This window comes from Coturnix japonica, chromosome 14 (assembly GCF_054131305.1).
Source record: "Coturnix japonica strain WE chromosome 14, WE-NBRP24, whole genome shotgun sequence".
Classification (NCBI taxonomy): Eukaryota; Metazoa; Chordata; class Aves; order Galliformes; family Phasianidae; genus Coturnix; species Coturnix japonica.
In genome coordinates, this window is record NC_140676.1 from 12442000 (window position 1) to 12462936 (window position 20937).

Sequence of the window (20937 nt, forward strand, 5' to 3'; positions counted from 1 at the left end):
CCATCACTGGTCATTTTTTATTCCATGTAATTGCCTTTCATTTGCAGTTGTTATTTTAGAAGTGACCCCTAACCTTGTTCAAGGAATGAAATAATGGGTAGATTGAGGTCTGAAGATAGTATTATTATTATTATTATTACTGCTTCTCTGAGCACATGAATATTAGCAAGGGCTGGTGCTGCTGCTCATCTGCACCTGCATGGAAGAAAAACTTGAAAGTTGGGGTGTGGTGTCGGTGGGTGTATTTTTTTTTCCTGTTCTTACCCCCACCCTCCTCCAGCTGGTCCCTCATCCTGCTTCTCTCTTATATTTCAGTTCCTCCTGCACTCACTTCTGTTGTATGGAATTTGAGGTTTCTCAATGCGCGTTCCCTGCCCCCAGCCTGCACATTCCCCATGGACCCAGCTTCCTCTCGCACATTCCACACCGGAGCGTACCACTCCAGAGGCAAAGTGGGCTCAGGGAAGAGTCCATTCAAGGCCTCTGCATCCCAGGCTTGCTCCGTCATCCTCCTCACCGTGCGAGAGCACTTTCACTAGTGAAAATGCAAAGATAACAGTTCTCATGGCACTGTGAATTAGAAATTCCTGAAATATTTCCAACATCAGCCAGCAGAAAAAGCGGGGTGATAGAAAACAAATGGTGACAGGAAGGCAACAGGGAAATAGGGAAGGGAAGTTTAGGACTGTAGAGGCTAAGGCAAAAAAAAAGGGGGGGAGAGAGAGAAACAATAAAGGCAGGAGATGGGGAAGAAAGAAAAACTACAACAAAACAAAGATATGAAAAGCTGAGAAAATTTAAGGGCAAATCAAAGAATGAACAAATGAAGCATGCAGGCTGTAAAATGAAATTAAGTGCTTGGAACAAATATTCTGGTAGTGATCAAGGATAGAGAGCAGATGCTGAATGTGAGCGAGAGCCAGAAACACAACAGGGATTAAAAAAATCTGTCAAAAGATTTGGGTAAAATTCTTGTTCAGTTCATATTTGGTTTGATTTGAGTAACCCATCTCTCATTTTCATCTCGGCTTGTCCTCTAGGAATCTGGTATATCCCACAGCAGATTATTTTATTGAGAACTGTTGCTTGTGTTTGCTTCTTACTGCTTTTTAATCAGTACTAATTGGGCCTGTCATCTGGGTAGGTCCAGGATGTAAGTGTTGCGACCTTTGTGGGAGAGAGTTTCTTCTATCACTTAATGTGTTTATGTTTGAAATCTATGCTCAAACAGTCATCTGAACCTGCCCACATCTCACAAGTACATGCTGTTTCTGGGAAGTCTGATATTTCTGAATGTCTCTCAGTCACTCCCTATACCCACCCTGTGAGAGGGGAAACCCAAAGCAAAATGAATTGGTGTGCTGCTATGGGTAACTCCTGTGTTAGGAAAAGTCATTATATAACCATTCAGAGTGGCACAATGAGCAGCAGAATGGTACAGGCAGCAGGGAACTGTGCCAAATAAAGGTTTCTCCCTCACAAATTTAAAGACTGATAGCATACAAAACTTCATTTATAAGCTGCTCCCAGTTACATACCATCTCTAGATTGGAAGCTGTCTTTCTTTGGTACTGTACTTTTCCATACAAGCTTGAGGGGAAAGTAATTTAGTCTAATAGAAGCCACCCTCATTTTGAAACAGGCCTTGATTTAAAGCCGGAAGTAGTTAAATGTAATGAAGCCCTCAGCTTCTGCACTAGGATCAGAGCCATGTTATTAACAGCCATACATACACGTCCTTGTTGCTAATGTGTCACTACTGAATTTCTTCCAATCACGGTCAATTGTGTTTTAATTCCTGCTGGCTGGGCTGTGGTACAGATCTGGTAAAGGTTAGCAGCTTTACAGCAGTGGTCTGAAAAGAGAGAAAAGTCAGTTTAGGATTGGGGAGTTCATGAGATTTCTGCTTATGAGCTAAACAAGGCTTTTTCTGCTCTATTTCTTTTATTGGTTTATGTAGCAGTGGACTGCCAGTTCCCAAGTCTAAACAAAAGCCTTTAAGGCAATAATTCCCAAATTTCCTTCTGACAATGAAATTTTAAACAGAGCTTGTATTTTAAAGGAGCTAACGTGCTGCTGACAATCTCTTCTCTACCCCTCACTCTGTAATTTCATCAGTTTTTTCTGGGTGTTCCTCGGTCCCAAGCTCAGCGTGGTATCTACAGTGCTCCTTCTGTGTGGCTTTGTTAGCACTTGGGGCAGGGAGTCTGGAGCTTTCCTGATGTCATTGGGAATTGTGCCATTGGCTTGAACAGGGGGACAGGCTTTTTAACCTTGTGTTAACACACTGGTAACAGTAATCAAACAAATCTCTCACTGTCCCTTTCAACTTCCCAAGATCCAAATATCAGATGTAATGTGTGACGGAATCCCAAAAAGAGGGTCATCAAAACAACCGAATCACACAGGAATGCTCTGGGATCCACCCGCCAGTGTAAATAACTCTGTGACCTCTGTTTCATTATTCTTCCTTTCTGATGTCAATAACTTCCCACCACAAACGTGTACCACGAAATGGAATACATTTGAGAAGTCTACCTACCAGTATATTCAGAGGTAAAGTGAAAATGTAGCTTTACATAATATTCATATATACATGAATGTGCATTTCTATGCAGCAAGGCTGCATTCTGATTTCATAAACCACTAAGTTCAGTTCTTAGAAAGTTCTGTTAAAAACTGGATTGTAACATTGTGCTTTTACTACAGAGACTGAGGAGAACAGCCTCAGCTATCACCCCATTCCTTCCCCCAGCAGACCTTGACTGGAAGGGACTTCTTTTCTTACTGGAATCTTTAGTAAGGCAACAGTACAACAGTGCTGCAAACCTCATTACTTCTCTTAATTGAGTGCATTGATTTGCTTCCCCTTACCAGGCTACTCTGTAAACAGCACTAAGAGTTTTTCATGCAATTACTAGAAGAACATAGTCCCAATATATTTTAACAAGCAACTTGACCAAAATTACTCCAGTAAGCTGAGGAACTAGTCTAGTGATGTGTAATATTGCCAGAATTAGAAACATTTTATGAATTGCCAGTACTCCATATTGGCGCCCAGTTCTAGCCTGAGTTATTTCCTTCCAAAATTAAAGGAATTAGATCAGAGCTTATTGCAGCACCTTTCTTTTGGCAAGGCAGCTCTTCCATCTCCTGCAGGTCTCCCAGTGGGACAGCTGATGGGTGGCATTGTGACTCTATGGAGCTCAATTCACGGAACCCTGCAAGGCACACATATGCTTCTGTGATGCATACTCCATAGTATTTCTCATGGCACAATACTATTCTAGATGTAACATACTATATTACATATAATACATATCTGTATGTTATATGCACTATAACATATAATAGATTATATTTACATTTTGTCTTTTTATCTTTCTTTTTTGGCAACTGCATATACTTTAAATAGACTGTGATCCCTTTTATTTTTTTAGAAAATACATGAAAATATGTAGAATTAATAAAGCAATCATGAAGCAGGAGCATTCTTTCTTTGTAGGTTTGGAATGATCCTTGCAAAACCCCACTTATTTCCCAGCAGACTTGTATATCTGTTGCATACATGCAGAATAATTGAATTTCAAGGAAAGCGTTATTACAGCTCTGTTACTTGACAGATCTTCTTATTGTTTCTTCCACCATATGTAGAGATGCCTTTCCATTTCAGTAGATCTTGAAAGATCATTCAGAGGAATAACATCAAAGCATACCTTGCATAGCAGTGGAGACCCTTGTCTTGGAGAAATACTTTGCATCTCCTAAGAAGTGACAGCTATGCTCTCCACAAGAACACACGTAATTGCTTATCTGACCTTCTGTAAACTGCATGTCCCCTCCAACTGGCTCACTCTCCCATGTTTATGGGAAGGCCCTGCCTGACAGCCGCAGCCCCATCTCAGCACTGCACAGCAGACCCTGTGAGCTCATGGCACCCATGGACCATGTGTGGCCTGGAAGCACCCTTAATCTTCCTCAGTTTCCTACAGTGATACAGCAGAAGCAATCAAAAACAGAAGGTTAGAGTAACCCAGCCCAAGCCATTGGGGAGACCCTGGTCTGGCACACATGGCAGAGCTGAGATGGGCTGCTCAGCCAGAGTCACTGGCACTGATAGTTTTTGGCTATGTGGGCAATGTTGAGCTTTAATTAATACTGGTTGTATTACTTCCTTGTTCTCATGTTTGCACATTTCACAATGTAAAAATTTCTTTAAGAAATCATGTAGGTTTTTAAATGCAATGTAATGAGTCTATGAAGGTATAGTTCCTTTAACTATAAGTTCCCTTAAAATCCATCATGAAATCCCTACCTTTTCGTCACATATGCACAGAAAATAGATGTACACATCTGGGAACCCAGTACCATATTCAGTCAAATCTTGGCTCACCTGAATAGATTTTAAGCAAAACACTGCATTTATTTAAAAGAAATGCACAACATATGTTGCATTCCACAGTAGTATTGGTGTTTGTTATGTAACAGTAGGGATGTTATTAGCTACGATCTACTAAATTAAGCATTACAGATTGCAAGTCCTGTTTAATCTGATAAGATCAAGCTTACTCTCTATGTATCAGTTGTTAAAAATGAGTGCATTGTCATCATGTTTCACAGTTACCAGGAACATCTATCTTTGCTTTTCCAACCTGGAGAGCAGAAATGAAATGCAACCCAAATAAGGAAACATAAAAGCCAGACAGCTCCTGCTCTCAAAGCAGCAACACAACACCCCTAAAAATACTCCTCCATTTGAGCATTTGTTTCTCAGTTCAGGAAGGAGTCATCTCTCTCGCAGTGCTCCTGGAGGCCTCAGCACTTCTTGCTTGCTCATCCACCCTCAATGGCCTTGGAGCAGCTCAGCTAGACCTGTGCATTGCTCCTGTGTGCAGAGAGCACCATCCCTGCTTGGGAACACCTCGTACGGGGTCACACCAGGGCCATACTGGGAGCTCTGGAGCAGGAGCTGTGGGTGGGAATCATGTTTGAGGGTGAAGCCTATTCTTAACAGTCAAGCCCAACTGAAAGGGCAGTTTGCTGCTCCTTGGAGGTATGACTCAGCCATGGTGGAAAAGGCCTCCTTGAAGTTGAGCTGGGTGGTGGTGATTTCCCTGATGGGCAGCAGTGCTGCTGGGGAGCAGCCCCCCAAGACCCAGCAGGGCTGTGTGGGTTAGGCATGGAGTGGTTGGAGGCTGGGGCTTTGAGCTGGAGTCTGCCTCCGGGCATAGCCTGTCTTGTTCCAAAATGAGTGTGTGGGCTAAAGCAGAGGACAGCATGTTGACACTGGTGAGAGTATTAGAAAGTGGGTACGTGCGCAGAGTAATGAGACTCGAGACAGGTTGGTTGTGTTTCTTTGCCTAGTTCAAAAAGTGCACACGCTGAAGAAGCTTTCTGCAAGAGACCCCAGGAAAAGACCCCCCAGGGGCTCCTCACTGCAGTTCCTGAAAAGTACGTGGGCACTGGGGGCTGGAGGCAGCAGGGCAGGCAGGCCGAGCAGGTGCTTGACACCTGATCACTCCTAGGGGCTGTGCGAGGCAGATGGGGACAGAAGTGGTGATCCGTTCCAGCATATTAAAAAAAGCAGCAGATCGTGTATTCTCTGGCTGCGTATGTTTTCTGAAAGCAAGATAAATCATCTCGTATATGGGGCTGCTTTATTTTCTTAAAAGCGTGTACTGAGTGGTTAAGCTTCTTAATAGCAACTACACACAGCCTGACAGCTGGTATTTTAATGATGATACAAATGTGTAAAAAAAAAAGTAACAGATAATCTAATTCCCTTAATAAGTTACATTAAAATCGTGTATGTACATGATGCAAGCGTTGTAGTTGTTTTCCCTGTTTATAGCAATCTTCCAGCTGTTGCTTTGCTGGGATTAATTTGTCTCCAGGGGATTTCAACACTATCCTCCCTAGTGCATGTTGAGAGCCTGTAATGTCATGTAATCGGGACCATATTATTTTTGTCAAAATCTCTGGGAGTGATGTAAGAGGAAAAAGGAAACTAGCTAACTCCCAACCATTTGACCAGAGGTTAAATTAGTCTTGGCCTTCTACCAGCTGGACCCGAAGCTTTTCAGTCAAACATTTGTTCTGCCCTGCTCAAAAAATTTCTTGTCTTTTCTCCCTTCTCCTCATTATTCCTTTATTTCTTTATTTTGCCTATGTCACATGTTTCTTTAATGCTGTGTTCTTGTTGAGGAATACATGTCTGGAACAACAGCTGTCACCTACTGGGGTCCATAATAGCTATAGGTTCTACGTGGAGCAACCCATGCAAGCAAAAAAACCTCCTTGTGACTGAAATTTATGTAATGGCCCTTTGTTCAACTCCTGGTGCCTTCTGCCTGTTTGCATGATCTGCTGGGATCATGCCATCACTATGTCTTGGTGGTAGGAAAGTCGCTACAGACTATTTCAGACCATATGCAGTCTGAGAAGCTTCTAGAAGTAAAAAATAACCAGCATCTGTCACGTGTATTCTCATGTGTACTTCTACATACAGTGTTGTATTCTGGTATGGAGTTTTTTCACATTTGTGTGTACATATAAAAGGCAGAAGACTTGAAGGTTTGTGAAGGTCTTTTGATTGTTAGGAAATAGCTTCACTGTAATTGCAAAGAGCTGATATTGAAGAGCTTTGTTCTATAAGCAAGTGTTGTCTGAAAGGATTAGAAATAACATTAGCCTGGCCTTTTAAGAATTCTGATTGCTTATCACCATTCTTCAGTATGGAGAATGGGTTGTGCTGCCACTTTCCAGAGTCTGCTGGACCAAGGCAGTCATGGCAAGGAAAAGTTACTTGGTGCACTGTACTGTGGGACAGGTTCAGAATGTGAATGAAATGGGAATGAACAGGAAAAGAAATGCATTTGGGCGTTTAAGACCTGATGGGAGTTCAGTGATGTTCAAGTCTTTGCAAAAGTTGAAGCTGTTTCTCACTGTCTTCTTCTAAGTGCTTTTTTGCTCATGCCAGGTTATATATTTCAAAGGTGGATTGACTTACATGTATGTAATCTATTATCAAAAACCTCCCTATTGTGAAAACTGCAAAAAGTTCAAATTCTACTGGTAGCCAGCACAGACATAGTTTGACTGCTCCAAGAGGAGAACCATAATCGGAAGATGCTGTTGATGTAAATCAGAGTAGCACATGCTGATACTGGGTGGTCACACAGTGATGGCCATATAAAGAAACCTGACTGATAGACTTTGAAGAATAGTTATGATACTAATCCTGGCAAACACTCATAGTAAAAATTATAGTAGTTGTAAACTGTGTTTTTCGTCTAGTGAAGCCAATTTCTGAATGCTAGATTTGGATGAGAGTCACGAGCAGCTCTTGATGAAAGACTAAGAAAATGGTCGAGGCATTTGGAAATTATACTTGACTCTTACACTGATATACTACCATATAATTTAAGCTTCTAAGTAGTAATACTTATGTACTTTTTGAGATTCCTTAGGATAATCTTTTGATCCTTGTAATCAAAGATGCAATTAATTGCTGTTACACATTGGTATGTTTTCTAGTTTGTGTACTCTTGCAGTTTGTGTAGTCAGAGATTCATTTTCTTTTGCCTTATCTCTGGTGGGTGGACTTAGGCTGCCTCATGGGAGGTAAGGCTTCAGAAGTGACTGTGTAAATTGTTCTCCCTGGAAAGAAGTTGAAGCCTGACTGGGGAATGCTTCCTACTCTTGGGAAGAACGCTGCTTGCACTGCATCACTTGTATGCAGTATCTCGAGTGCGTTGCTGTAGTTGTGAATGCAGCAAAATGTCTCTTGTACCTGGTACTTTCTAGGATTAGAACTGTGCTGCAAAAAGGAAATGCCAGGAACTAACAACAAGAGCAGACAACTTGTGGGATTAAACTGCGTGCACCCAAATGAAAACACTGTAGCCTGAGTGCATGTATGCATAGAAATAAAAGAATAAATGCATAGCTTAATGTTCTATTTAAGGAAAGTACAGAAGTTGCCACTTGGCTGTGAGGAAACAGGAAACAACGCACTGAAACTGTAGTAAAGTGGGGCAAGCGCTGAGAAGCTCATTTGTCTGGTGAAAGTTGATGGCATTATTTATTAAATGGGAGATCTTGCAGTGAGTATAAATATGTACAAATGAATGGTTGGTGTGGCTATTTGGAACAAGAAAAATTAGACCCCCTACTTAAGGTCTTAAAAGATCATTAGTTCCTAAGAATTTCAAGTGCTTTTCCCAGCTCATGCTTGTCAGAAGTGAAAAATATTTCAATTCTGCTTCTACAAATCTTTAGGGAAACAGAATTCCTCTTGTGAGCATTTTGTCACTTCTCTGTATGTGTTTGCACATATTATTTTCTTCGTTATGAGAGTGTATTTATGGTGTTTTTATGCAAGCAACACAGCTCAGGAAAAATCCAGTACCAAGCAGGGCAGCTGAGCAGGGAGTCAGGAGATCTCCCTTTGGTAGCAGATTTTGCAGCTGATTTTCCTTGGGATGAGTTACTGCATTTGTTTTTCTCCTTCAGTTCCTTGTCTGTGAAATGGCAATAGTCATTATTTTTTCTGGCTTTTCATTTCACGTGGGAAATCTTCAAGGCCCAGACCAAGTCTGCAGTGTTTATTGAGGATGGTGGGGCCCTGGTTTTCATTGGCTGCATGCAAATAATCACCTGATCAATTAATATTTATTTTCTTTTGTGCCACGATGTGCATGGAGCATTGACTAAGATATGATGCATAAGAAAACAAGTATTGTTATCCCTGCAGGCCATTGCAGCTGAAATAACTATTTTAATAGAACCGCCAAAAATGAGTGCTTACCTTGCAACTCTGAATCTCTCAGTTCTGTAGCGTTGGGTTCCTAACGTCCAAAACACAGTCAATATATTAGTAAATGTATTCCATAAGCAGTGTCCGCATCTACTTTTCTACAAACAGAGGACAAGTTTCTTTCCAGGGCTGAATGTCTTGAGCATCCTTGACCTAAATGAACAATTGAACCAGATCTATGGATTTCGATTCTGCCTGGACTCTGGAATAATACGTGAGGTTTGTGTAGCTTAATTTTGTATACACAGAGGAGTCTTTCTATCTAGGTTTCTAAAATTAATAGGACTTAGAGGACATGATTGTAGAAGGGTTGTGCAGGAGACGTGATGGAGTGCATGACTTGGAGCAAGGTGTGAGGCTGCACGAGGTGTGCTGGGGACTGCGGGGAAAAGAGGTGAAAGTCTGTTCAAGCCACACATTTCCATTTCCCTTCTGCTTCCATCATTTCATCCTGGTTTATCACTTATTCTCTCTTCTCAGCAGTACTGCAGTTGTTGATCTACCAACTTCCCTGTGACTGTAATAGGAGATAGTTTGTGATTCAAGGTGAAGTGTGCAAACATATTTTCCAGTACTTAAGTAATCTTCATGGCAGGGAAAGACCTGATAATGGATGGAAACCTAGCAAGTTTTTGTGATCATTATTATTTAATTTAAAGATCATAGAAACTCATTTGAACAGTGAGTTCTGGCTGTATAGTACCTGCCAAACTACTGCTTGCTTATCTGATAAAAATAGATTACAGAATCACTTGCTATAAAAGACGTGTTGGACTGGCCATTTCTCATTTGTTAGAGAGTGTTTCTTTGCAGGTGAGACTAATTCTGAATTGCAGAACACTGCTTACTGTAACAGTCCTGAGAGTCAGTTATGTTCGCTGCCTTGGGCAGTCTAAATTAACTGAGGAACACAATGTGATGAGAAGCTGCTGCCCAGCTTGCCCAGTGTACAATGGCAAAGCTGGAAAATGCCACAAGAGACTGCACACACAGGGAGGTGAAACATCCACACTTGGCTCAGCTGGAACCTTTGGAGGGGCATCATGTACTCCAAGAGGAGTGAAAATGAGGAAAAAGAAGTCCATCAGTGACAATAACAAGGAAGATAAGTTAATTGTCCTGAAACATTGTATGAAAAGAAGACAAATTGGAAGAAGCCCGTCAATTTATTTTCCTTTGTCAGGCAGAATCTGCTGGCGCTTCAGCATCCTGCTCTGCTCTGCACTGCAGTTCTTAATGCCAAACACGCACTCACAACTAATGCCTGAAATCTACCTTTGGTCTTCCGAGCTTTGTGTACAAAACACTGAGAGCAGCGACTTCATTATGGTGACTTAAAGTGCTGCCCCCAAAAAGGAAAGGAAAAAAAAAAAAAGAAAAAAGAAAGAAAATACAGAGCAAAGTGTGCTCTTTTCCTACTTATTTGTCAGAGTTGTAGAAACACTGTGAAATCTCTTGGCCAGTAACCCTAAAACTTTTACAGACTTTCAGCAAAGTGCCACCACCCAAGCAGCTTCTGCTGTCCGCAGTATGAATTTTGCATGGGAAAGAATGGGGGCCCCAAATGTTTGAAATGGCGTGCTAGAAGGCTGCCTGGTAATTAGTCTTCCCAGAGTGGACATTGTAAAAACAAATCATGGAGCCATTTGTTGCCGTTCTACCTAAGAACACAGTTAAAAGAGTCTCTATGCCAAAACCCTGAGAAAAAAACTCAGGATGTTCTTTTTCTTTGTGTTTTTAAAATACAAATGATCCAGCAACCCTGTGTTTCAGCTGAGTGCACCAGCCCTTCTGTAGTACATGTACAGATCGCTTTCAAGGAGGAAAGCAGGTTGAGAAGCAGGATTTGTGGTGGTTTTGTTACCATGTTTTTGCATCTATTAGACTATAAAATTAACTTGAAATAATTGGTCCAGAGCCTTAGCAATAAATGTGCTCCAGATGCAGGAGCTGGGAGTGTATTTCTGGGTTGTCTGAAAGGCTTTGGGCAGATTGCAGTCTGCTGTCATTTTCCTAGAATAGTGAACTGAAATGGCACCAGAGAGGTTCACAAATGGCGGTGGTGAGGAGGGCTGGATATATATTATTCCCTCAGAAAACTCCTGTAAAAATCCATTTAACCCATGGCATTTCCTTGGCATTTTTTTCCCATTAGTGTCTGTGCAAGGGAAAGACTCCTAGAGCCAGGACTGCAGCAAAGATAGAACAGGGACCTCTGTGGATTTTGCTGCAGTTTCATTTATGGGAAGAGGTGGTTCTGTATATGTTGATGTGGTCTCAGACCTGCCTTATTTATCAGTCCTCTCTAGGAACAGTTTCATGTGGTAATGTGGAGAAAAGTGGGACAGACTGTCAGAAATGAGTCCATTGCTCCAGCTGAGCTCCATGCAGGACAGATGGGGCATGGTACTCTCAGTAGCCTGGCTGGACTTTGCCCTGTGCAGGATGTGGCAGTCCCCGAGATGGGCAGTCCTGCTGCAATGTAGCATCCTAGTGCACTGCTGAGGAACCTGGGGTCCTTAGCTCTAGGGACATATATTTCTTTAGATTATGTACTTTTCTCCCCGATTTAGCACTCAGGTTGTTTTTAAGAGACACATGGCACTGGAATAATGAGGCTGGAACAGTAAGGCTGAAGACTTCTGTGCACTTTTTGGAATACTTGGTTTGCATAAAGGCTGTCTGATTAGTCCTGCAGCAGTACAGCCTGTGGATAGGGTATCCCACTATCTAACCCCATGTGAGAGCCACCCTTATGCAGTGAATGAACAGCAGGGAGTTCTGACCATCAGATGCAAAGGGAATGCTTTAGCCATCCTGCCTAATCTGCAGTTTGTTGTGTCAGGGGTGGTTCAGGTTGGGTGTTACAAAGAATTTATTCTCAGAAAGAGTGGTAAAGGCTGCCCTGGGAAGTGACAGAGTCACCATGGCTGGAGGTTTTCAAGAAAAGGGTATATGTGGTATGGAGTGACCTGGTTTAGATGAGCTGACGGTTGGACTAGATTATCTTAATGAAGGTGCTGCAGGAAACAGGAATTCAGCCACACATAAAGAATGGGGAAAAAACCCCAAATGAAATGAATTATATTTGTACAAGTTACACCAACCTCATCATGTGGGAGAAAGAGAGCGGCTAAGCAAAGTCATTAGAAATGATAAAGCTGTGTGTGTTTGTGTGTATGTGCCTGATTACTTTGACAAAAGCGAGCCGTGGATTGTTGAGAGGCCAGAGCAGCTAAGTTCTTGCTTTCTTACATAGATAAATTGCCAAAGGAAACATTATCCAAACAGTTCCACTTCAAAGGCAAGAGACAACCTTCGGGGAACTTGCGGTACTTTCAATCTGGCCAATAACGAAGTGTAAAATGTAAAATATACATGTTTAGGAAGTAGGACACATGCCGTTCAAGACAGGCCTTTCCCATGCTCTCAGACCAGTGCAGCTTCATTTGATGTGCAAATGCATGATGTGTGATCTGTCCTGGCAATGCGCTGCCTGCCAGCAGCACAAACATTTCACAAGCACCCTTTTGGGTTCCTTCGGCATGCTGTGTGTGCGGCCTCCTTGGCAGTCACTGCAGCTTTTCTTACCGTGTATTGCTGTTGTGGCTGTACAATCCAGGTTTGTTTAGCAGGTCTCGTCAAGAGACACCAGGCAAATAAAAACATCTCAAAACTAGTAGGGAATTGCAGGATTAGGTGATAGATACTGGGATTACATGACAGTACAATGAATTGCTGCAGTAATGCTCTGAGGAAGACATCAGTAACACAGAATTCATCAACCCTTAAGCCAGATCGTTGCAGCAGATGTCCAGCCTTCCTGTGCACTGGGAACTTCTGAGCATTACATCTGAGGGCAAGGGACCTCCAGCATGTGTTAATACATGTCACCTGGAATTGGGTGCAGTTGTGCTCCCTGGATGCTTCCTGGCACTGCAGGCACAGCCAGAAATAATGTGCACTGTGCACAGTGTGGGGCAACCTGTCTCTGTCTGATGGAATCCATTCTATAAACCTGTGACCAGTAACTCTGCAAATGCTCATGACAGAGAAGCAGTGGCTCATGAGTGCAGTCCTCTTTAGGAGTGCTTTGAATGGTTTTAACTTTGTTGATAACAGAAAAAGATAGTTGTGGTCTTCACAGTGCAACTGGGCTGTGTAGCACCGGTGCTGGAGGTTGGTTTCTAGCGTGGGTTCTGCTGTCTGAACTGTTTAAGAATTGACCATTCTCACAAGTCAGTGATGTGTTAGCATGCTTCCCCCTCAATAGTAAACTGAGGGGATTTGGGGCACAAGGCAACAGCTGTAGTAATTTAGCCCTATTGTACAGAGAGGTGAGTGGTGTTTGTGCTGCTGTTCCCAGACAATATGTTCTCTGGGACAGGTTCTCAGTCCTGTGTGTGTGCACAGCCCACAGCTTGCTGGAGGTAACCACGCACGGATGCTAAGACTGCCCCAGCATCGCAGCTCTGGCTGTGCTGACAGTGCGTCCTGCTTTTCACTGCTAAAATGGCTGAATGGGTACTGCAGCAAGATGGAAGAATCTGCAGCTTATGTTAGCCTTGAATTCCAGTGTGTCAGTTCTGGTCCTCTGAGAAGAATTAGGCAATGCTTCTTGAAACCAGCATCCCAGCACTGTATGTTTTGCTGTTTAGAAGATGAAAGTGGGATCCCATCACCTTGTAGTAGCAGATCCTCGTTGCACTTCAGTCACATGGTACTATATCACTATTGTCACATCAGCCAAATCCCTTTCTTCCAAATGACCCAACTTGAAAATTACTGAAGTCCCCCAGTTGGCTTCAGAAGGCTCTGAGTTTTCTGGCAGAGCCACACATAGTTCAACGATACGTGTGTGCTGTCAGTGGATGTAAAGACACAGTGAAGACAGAGAAGGAATGTGTTTAATGGGAACGAGGAAGAAAGATGCATTTTATGCAGCTGTAGTGTAATGTGCTCAGGAAAGTCTATTTGAACTGACTGGGAATGCTGATGGCACTGAAGAGCCACAGAGGCTTTTCCTGCTTCCTGGTGGAGACAGCTCCAGTCGTACCGCACTGTGAATATCAGTCATTGTGGTATAAAGATGTTAAGAGAAAAATTGCTTCCTGTGTTGATAGACTTAGCGTGCAGTAAATGGAGGTGTATGAATGCACATGTATGGTGGTTATAAGTGTAGCTCTCCAGAGCTCTCGCTGTGATCATGCAGAGAGAGAAGGTGGTGCTCTGAATTCAGTGTTGTTATGGGTTTTGGGTTTTTTTTTTAGGACAGAACAGAGGAATAAGAGAGCATTATAACGCAATGCCTCCATATGTGCAGGGAGAGCTGTTCTACACCAGCCTCTGTGGGGAGGGGGAGGACTGTTCTTTGTAAATGGGCACACATAAAGGTGTCAGCGCTATTCAGGTCGTATCGCATCCATTGCTTTGTCTGAAGGCCACAGACCTGCAATTGTTGCCCCTTTTCAGATCCCTTTTCCCAGCAGCAATGCACCAACTCTCACTTTGCTGTACCTGTGTACACATTTGTTGATAGGTTTATTCTGACTGGCTGGGGGCCAACAAGATGTTAATTGACTGTGGACTGAAGTTTGCTTTCATTAGATGACAGTACTCCACACTTTCCAGGACAACCTTCCCTCCTTCCATTTCCTTTAAGAAAAGCTTTCCATTGCTTGCGCCTGTGCAACTGTTTGGGGTGGTGGGACAGGTTGCAGGTAGGTCAGAGGGACAGAGGGAATATAGTGCTGGTTGCCTGCACAGACCCACAGCAGTGCTGCACATGGCACTGGGTAAAACAAGCAGAAATGAAACTGCTTTATGTGTTCCTGATATTCCATACTTTCCTTTCTGAGAATGCAATTTCACTCCTATTGTTCACTATACCCAATCCTCAGCCAACCTGTTCTAGTGAAGTGACTTTATCTATAGTGACCACCTGCTCTGTGGGTTAAACCAACAGCGTTACTCTGTGTGAGGTGCAGCCATTCGGTGAAGCAGCCCAGCACTGCTCACGGAGTAGTTACTGTACCTGAACTGGCACCATTTCACATGAGCAATGAAAGTTGTAACCGTGGATTTAAGGGACCGCTTGGTGAGAGCAGTGTAGTACCCAGCCCTGAGAATTTCACTAGTGCCAAATTAACATTCGGTCTGTCCTTTTCCTCTGCTTTAGCTTTTTGAAATTAAAGACCAAGTAGAACAACACCAGTCCACTAAAAGATCTGGGTGTTAATCCGATCTTCTCTGTGACTCATGTACTGGAGAAAGAAAAGACGCTGTCATTGTTTTAAACGTTATCCAAAACTCAAGCTGTGATGCAGCCGTTTGCAAGGGTGCCCCACTGGCTCTGATGATTTCAGACCTTCCCCGATAGCTAAACTCTGTGACCGTAACAGTGAGGATGAACTCTGGCCATGGCCTAGATCTGCAATTCACAACTGTTTTTCATACAGCTGCAATAATATTCTAGAAAATGTAATTGGCCTTTTACTTCATTCACTTCGGCAAATGAAAATAAAGCTACTGTGAGAGCAGATCTTTTGCTAAGAAAATATTGTTTTAAATATTTTTATAGCTCAGTCAACAACAAAGGAGTCTCACAGTCTAAAGTCTTTCTCTAAACCTTTTTAATGGAAAAAACTTCATAGAAAATATCCCTTTACTTTTTTAATAACATATAACTATATACATGATTAAAAACGGTAACAAAAAGCTGCAGGGACTGGAGAAATGCTTTGTTGGATCCATGCAGATGGTACATCTCAAAAAGGAATTCACAAATCCACGTACATCAAACGGAGCTGCAGTGACAAGGTTGGAAAAAGACATGGCAACTCTGTGTTCTTTCCCTGAATGTACAGGGAGTAAAGCACAGACGTACAAATCACACAGAAGGAATACAGAGCACACGCTGTAAATGCTGTGACCACAGGAGAGCTCTTTTCTTTTTGTGTAACATAAGTAGGAAAAGGGAAATAAAATCTCCTTTGCCACATTTTATATTGCAGTTTAAAGATAACTGATTTCTTACTTGCTGTACCCTTAACTCTGACGTACGCTACAGTACAAGTCCATGACATTTGCATTTAACAACTCAGGAATATTTTGATCCATTTTCATGTCTGTGGATGTACTGTCATTTCTGAATAATATCATGTATATATATATTGCTTTAAAAACACATACACAGACTGACGTGAGTTAGAAATACAAAATACTGAGGGCTACAACACTACAAAGTGCTGGATACTCTTGTCCTGGTCCAGCAGTATATTTAGGGACACACACAACTTCAAATCTAAGAGGAACTGTTCAGAGAATAAAGAAAGGTAACGTGCAGAAGTGATGACTTGCTGAGTCAGGGCTGGAGTTTTCAACAGGCTGTAGTACAGACTGCAGCTAGGAAAACTCTTAATGCCCAATGCCATCATTTTGTCCTCAAACCCCACAGAACATATCTACAGATTATTTACTGCACTCTTAAAATACGTTGTCTTAATTCTAAGATAAAACATAATGCAAAACCATTACAAAAAGTTGGGGAGTTCTGCAGCTGGAAGGAAGGAGGAGGTAATGCTTGGTACATTAATCGCAAGTTGGAAGAGATTCTACAGGCAGCAGAAAATAGCATGGCAGGTCTTAAACATCTCACTTTTAAAAGAACTTGTTCATGTTTTTATCAAAACCCCAAATCTTTGAGAAGTACAATCCCAGCCAGTAAGCTCCCCTAAGGCTCACAACTATGGTGCAGATGGAAAGCTGTGATTTCATAAGATAATTAAATTAAACCAACTTCTTTGCTGGGTTCTTCCTGTGGCAATGAATATCAAATGATTCTCAGTGAAATCACGAGCACTTTACTAGCAGACAAACGAATGGAGACTGTGTGTGCAAATACTGGTTTAGAAAAGAAGGGAAAAAAAAGCTGGAAACAACAATGACAACCACAACAACACAACTAGGCAGGCAGTGAAAGCTGAAATGCTCTGTGCAGCCTTGGGATCAGTTCCTGTTCTCTTCAACACCCTCTCACCCTGTCTGGCCATGCTCTTTTGTCAAGCAGGTAAAACCTTTTGAGTCCCTGTAGGTGAGGGAGGATTTCTGCTTGTAGCAAGCCATAAAATAATTATTACAATAATGTTTGAAAACCAAAACACCATGGGTTAAATCTCACTGGTAAGTGAAATTTGTTGTCCATACAACAGTGTAGTTCCCTCCCCAGTTTAACCTCTCTATGTGAACATGCTCATTGGAAAGTTTCCTATCTAGAATTTTTTGTCTGGTTACAATTCAGTCTTTCATTCCTTAAGAACATCCATGATACTTGATTACTATTCACTCCTAGCATTGCAGGTAAATCTGGTTTGTAAAGCCCCGTATGAAATAAGAATGTTAGAAGAAGGCAGGTCTATTTGAGAAGGCAACTCCAAAGCAGTGCCTCATTTTATTTGAAGAAGAGATAAATGTGTGTGTGCATGCATTTGCGTTCAATGGTTTTATAACTAGAACTGTTACTGATGCCCAACAGCAACTTCATCTTGTTAAGATTTGTTTTATAAAGATGTAATGATTCTCAAGAGTTCTATGAAAACATGCAGAGTTGGTTTGCATTAGTTACGCAATTATGTGCCCAGTACATATGCTGCAACTTATTTTCTTAAATACATTTTGTGTAACACTTTTTATTCCTGAGTGCTGGTCTCCATAAAGAATAGAGAGGGTGGCATCATGTGCTCTTCTGCACTATGCGGTCTTTCATCAGTTTAGGAATTCTTCTGAGGGATCTTTATTGTCACTGTTTTAACTTCAGAATATTCTCTCAATCCGCTTTCACCCCTATAAAACAAATTACAGCATCAACTTAGACATTGAGCAAAACCTTGTTAAGTTCTTCCTCACTGAAGTTACATGTTAAGTCAAAAGTACAACTGATAGCTCCAGCATTTGTAAAGAGATAGATAGAGAATGACATCAAGCCTAGGAATATTCACCTTCCCTTAATGGAACTGTTAGGAGTAAATTGATGCCCTCTGTCTTTTCTAGATCCTGAAAATGTTCAACCATTAAGACTTACACCACTGGCCAATAAAACGACTGCTAATCACTGCAGCCAAGAAAGAAAAGATCCAAATTGATGCTTCTGGAAAATGAACTGCTCACAACTGTGGATAAAGGTAAATGTGACTCCTAAACCTCTGTTTTTTTCCCCTGATACAATGTCTAGCAGCAGAAATCAACATCTGCGCTTACTGTGAAAGAGCATTCAGCCTGCTCAGATTTCCACTAGTTAACTAGAAAACCTGTTTTTGCCCCAGCACAGCATCTTATGTACAATGCTGCATACTGTCAGAAAGAAGCTAGCCACCTTCTAGGTCCCAGCCATCTGACACGTGGCTCCATGGGATACGTGTTCTGCTTTGCGTAAGTGATGATTAATGGGTGTTTCTCAACACTGTGTAGGATTTTCATGTAGTCAGCTCTGGCCTGCCTCATCTCTTAGGCAACTCTACTGAGGTTTATAGTGGCAGTGGTGCGGTCTCTTGGACATCAGGCCTGCCTCCTCTAAGTACAGATACTTGCATTCTTGCTGTTCATGTGTTGAGAGATGGAGAACTGTGCTCTAATGGAGTGAACAGTTAAGAGTTCTAATATTTCTGCTGAATGCTGTGTGCATAAAGCAAACAAAGTCTCCAACTTAAAACATGTACAGTCCAAGTCCATGAATGGTGGACATCTTCTACATGAACCAGTATGAGGATTCATTTGAAGAAGCACTTACAGTCATTTACTTCTTTTAGTTAGAGGAGTTACATTTTACACCATGTAGCAATAAGGAGCTTTAAAGGAGTGTAAATGGAAAGAAATCACTCCTTTAGACCTTTCTGAGAATAAAAGAATGTCGTAAGTAGCCTGGAAGTAAACAGAAATCAGCTGCTTTTTGTACATGCGTGCATGTTCTCTGTTGGCATGCACATATTCTGGTACATTCTGTGAGAGGGCAAAACAAGTGTAGCACATCTCAACTTTCTGAGTTCATTTTTTCCCCATGTGTGATAAAATTCTGTTAATTCACATGCAGAGACAAAGTAAGTGCCACATAACACAGGGTTAGCAAAACATCACAGTAGCACAATTAAAATCTGGCTGTAATATTGTATTAGCTTAGCAATGGCACATACACATACGAACATTTTCTTGCCTATTTTTTTGTTGTTCTTTAATTGCTCAACGTTATTTATGCAGTAAAATGTATCGCTTACAGCAGAGATCTAAGAAGCCTTGGCATTTTAATAGAAAGCATGCAGATATAAGTAGGGGGGTGTGAATTAGAAGGTGATATCTGATCAAAGATGCTGTGAAGGGAGTAGAATAATTGCTCATTGCACAGTGTAACAAGCGGAGTCTATAATGTTCTGCCTCTGAGTTTCCCTGCTGTCCCCTGTTGAGAATCCACTGGAAACCAGTCTCTCCCGCAAGACTTAAAGAATAAATTTAGAGAGGGATTTTTTCAGTCCAAGGGACCCACGCACTGAGAAAGTGTGCATAGCCAGCAGAGATTTCCATGGTGTTTACAAGCAGGAGGAAGCTCAGGTCCTCTGAGGCAGAGGGTGGAACATGGGACTCACTCACAAAATCCAAACACCAAAGGTATTTGTAGGTTATCAGAAAATAGGTTTTCAGAAAGCCTGGTGTGAGGATTGTATTGTTCATGCTTAGCCTTTCCAAAGCTATGGATGGGAATCAAGTGTAAGCTACTGTAAATTCTTTTCATGGGAGCTGGGGTGCTGTCTGATTCCCCCCCACCCTCTTCTGAAAACTCTACAGTGCTAAGATGTGAATATTTTGCTTGCACAGTTAACCTCCCTGAAGTCAGTGGGGTCACTCTTGGGTGTCAGGTTACTCATGCGCTCTTTTGAGCTTAGTAGTTTTAGAATATTTTCACAATGATAAGAGTTAGATGAGCTGACATATTTATGCCAGTGTGAGATCACCTCATAACTCATGAATGTGGAGAATAGTACAAATGTGTTATTCAAAGTACTCCCTAATGAGGGAAAATATTTCAGACTACATAAGAGCTTATTTTATAGATCAAGTTGTATATTTCAACAAATTTAAAGTTTTAAAGAGTTTGACCTTTAGTTTTACTGCTGAGCTTGCCTTTGCCACAAGCTATTTTGAAATCTTAGGTGAGACATATCTGGTGCACATGCCTCCTGCAAAGAAATTAACTGAATCCTTTGTATGCAGAACCAGCCTGGGGCTGATGCAATTGCTAAACTTCTTTGTGACTGTCATGAGAACTAGAAACTGGTAAGACGTGGCGTTAGGTACATGGGACAGTATTTGAGGGCAGAGCTCCATTTCAACATATTTGGCGCTTAATTCTACATGGAATAAGAAAAAAAAGCATGCCTTGTAATGGAAGGTGATTCTTTGTAAGGGATGCAAACACAGTGCATATCCTTCTCTAAGCCTGATTTAATTTAACATTGCTTATAAATGTGGAAAACACAGATAACTTTTAAATCAAACTCCAGCACACCTATATTAGTAAAGGCGGGGGGGGGGAAGCAAGAGAAGCAAAAAGTGTCAAAACAGCCCTGAAACAAATACAGTGAAGTACAGAAAGAGAATCTCTATGGAGAAGTGCTGATTAATATGGATATGGAAAACTTGGAAAACATAGGTTGCAGTTGGAAAAAAATATAGAGAAATTTCAAGGATCTTTCAGAATAAGAAGTGACTCCCAGTACCTCATGTTGCTGTGTCACAATATATAGATAAATAACTAAAAATCACTTGCCACTGGCAGTGGTTATGAGTCATTTTTTACTGTACCCTGATCCTCAGATGGGAATATTTCCTGATTTTATTAAGGAAGGATTTTATTAAGTTGGAGAGCTGAAAACAGTTTAGAAAACAATAGTGTAATACTTACATCTCTCTACCATTGCCAGACATTTTGAATCCTCCAAAAGGACTTTGGGCATTTAAGGCGTTGTAGCAATTTATCCTGTAACAGGAAAAAGCATCAAGTTCAACTGTACTGTCAGAGGCACATCTGAACAACCCTGGAGATACTGAAACTGACAGAGCTAAGGATACTGTAC

At 41.7% G+C, this 20937-nt stretch overlaps 1 protein-coding gene and 2 long non-coding RNA genes across 4 annotated transcripts in view; 1 reads left to right on the plus strand and 2 right to left on the minus strand.

Moving 5' to 3' along the window:
• LOC146758465 (uncharacterized) overlaps window positions 1-17997 on the plus strand; it is a 66166-nt gene extending 48169 nt beyond the window's left edge. Inside the window, exon 3 of the long non-coding RNA XR_014934401.1 lies at window positions 17867-17997. This is a non-coding gene — a long non-coding RNA (uncharacterized LOC146758465). The remainder of the gene's footprint in view (window positions 1-17866) is intronic.
• On the minus strand, window positions 966-3190 carry LOC107318523 (uncharacterized). The gene is made up of 3 exons (XR_001557395.3): window positions 3123-3190; window positions 1734-1855; window positions 966-1167 (listed from the first exon to the last, which is right to left on the minus strand). It is a non-coding gene; the product is annotated as an uncharacterized LOC107318523 (long non-coding RNA).
• ALDH1A2 (aldehyde dehydrogenase 1 family member A2) overlaps window positions 15434-20937 on the minus strand; it is a 55204-nt gene continuing 49700 nt past the window's right edge. For both annotated transcript variants that reach the window (XM_032446797.2, XM_015872431.3), the window contains exons 12-13: window positions 20766-20840; window positions 15434-17659 (exon numbers count right to left, since the gene is read on the minus strand). In XM_032446797.2, the coding sequence (XP_032302688.2) occupies window positions 17587-17659; window positions 20766-20840 (148 nt within the window). In that variant the 3' untranslated portion in view covers window positions 15434-17586. The remainder of the gene's footprint in view (window positions 17660-20765; window positions 20841-20937) is intronic.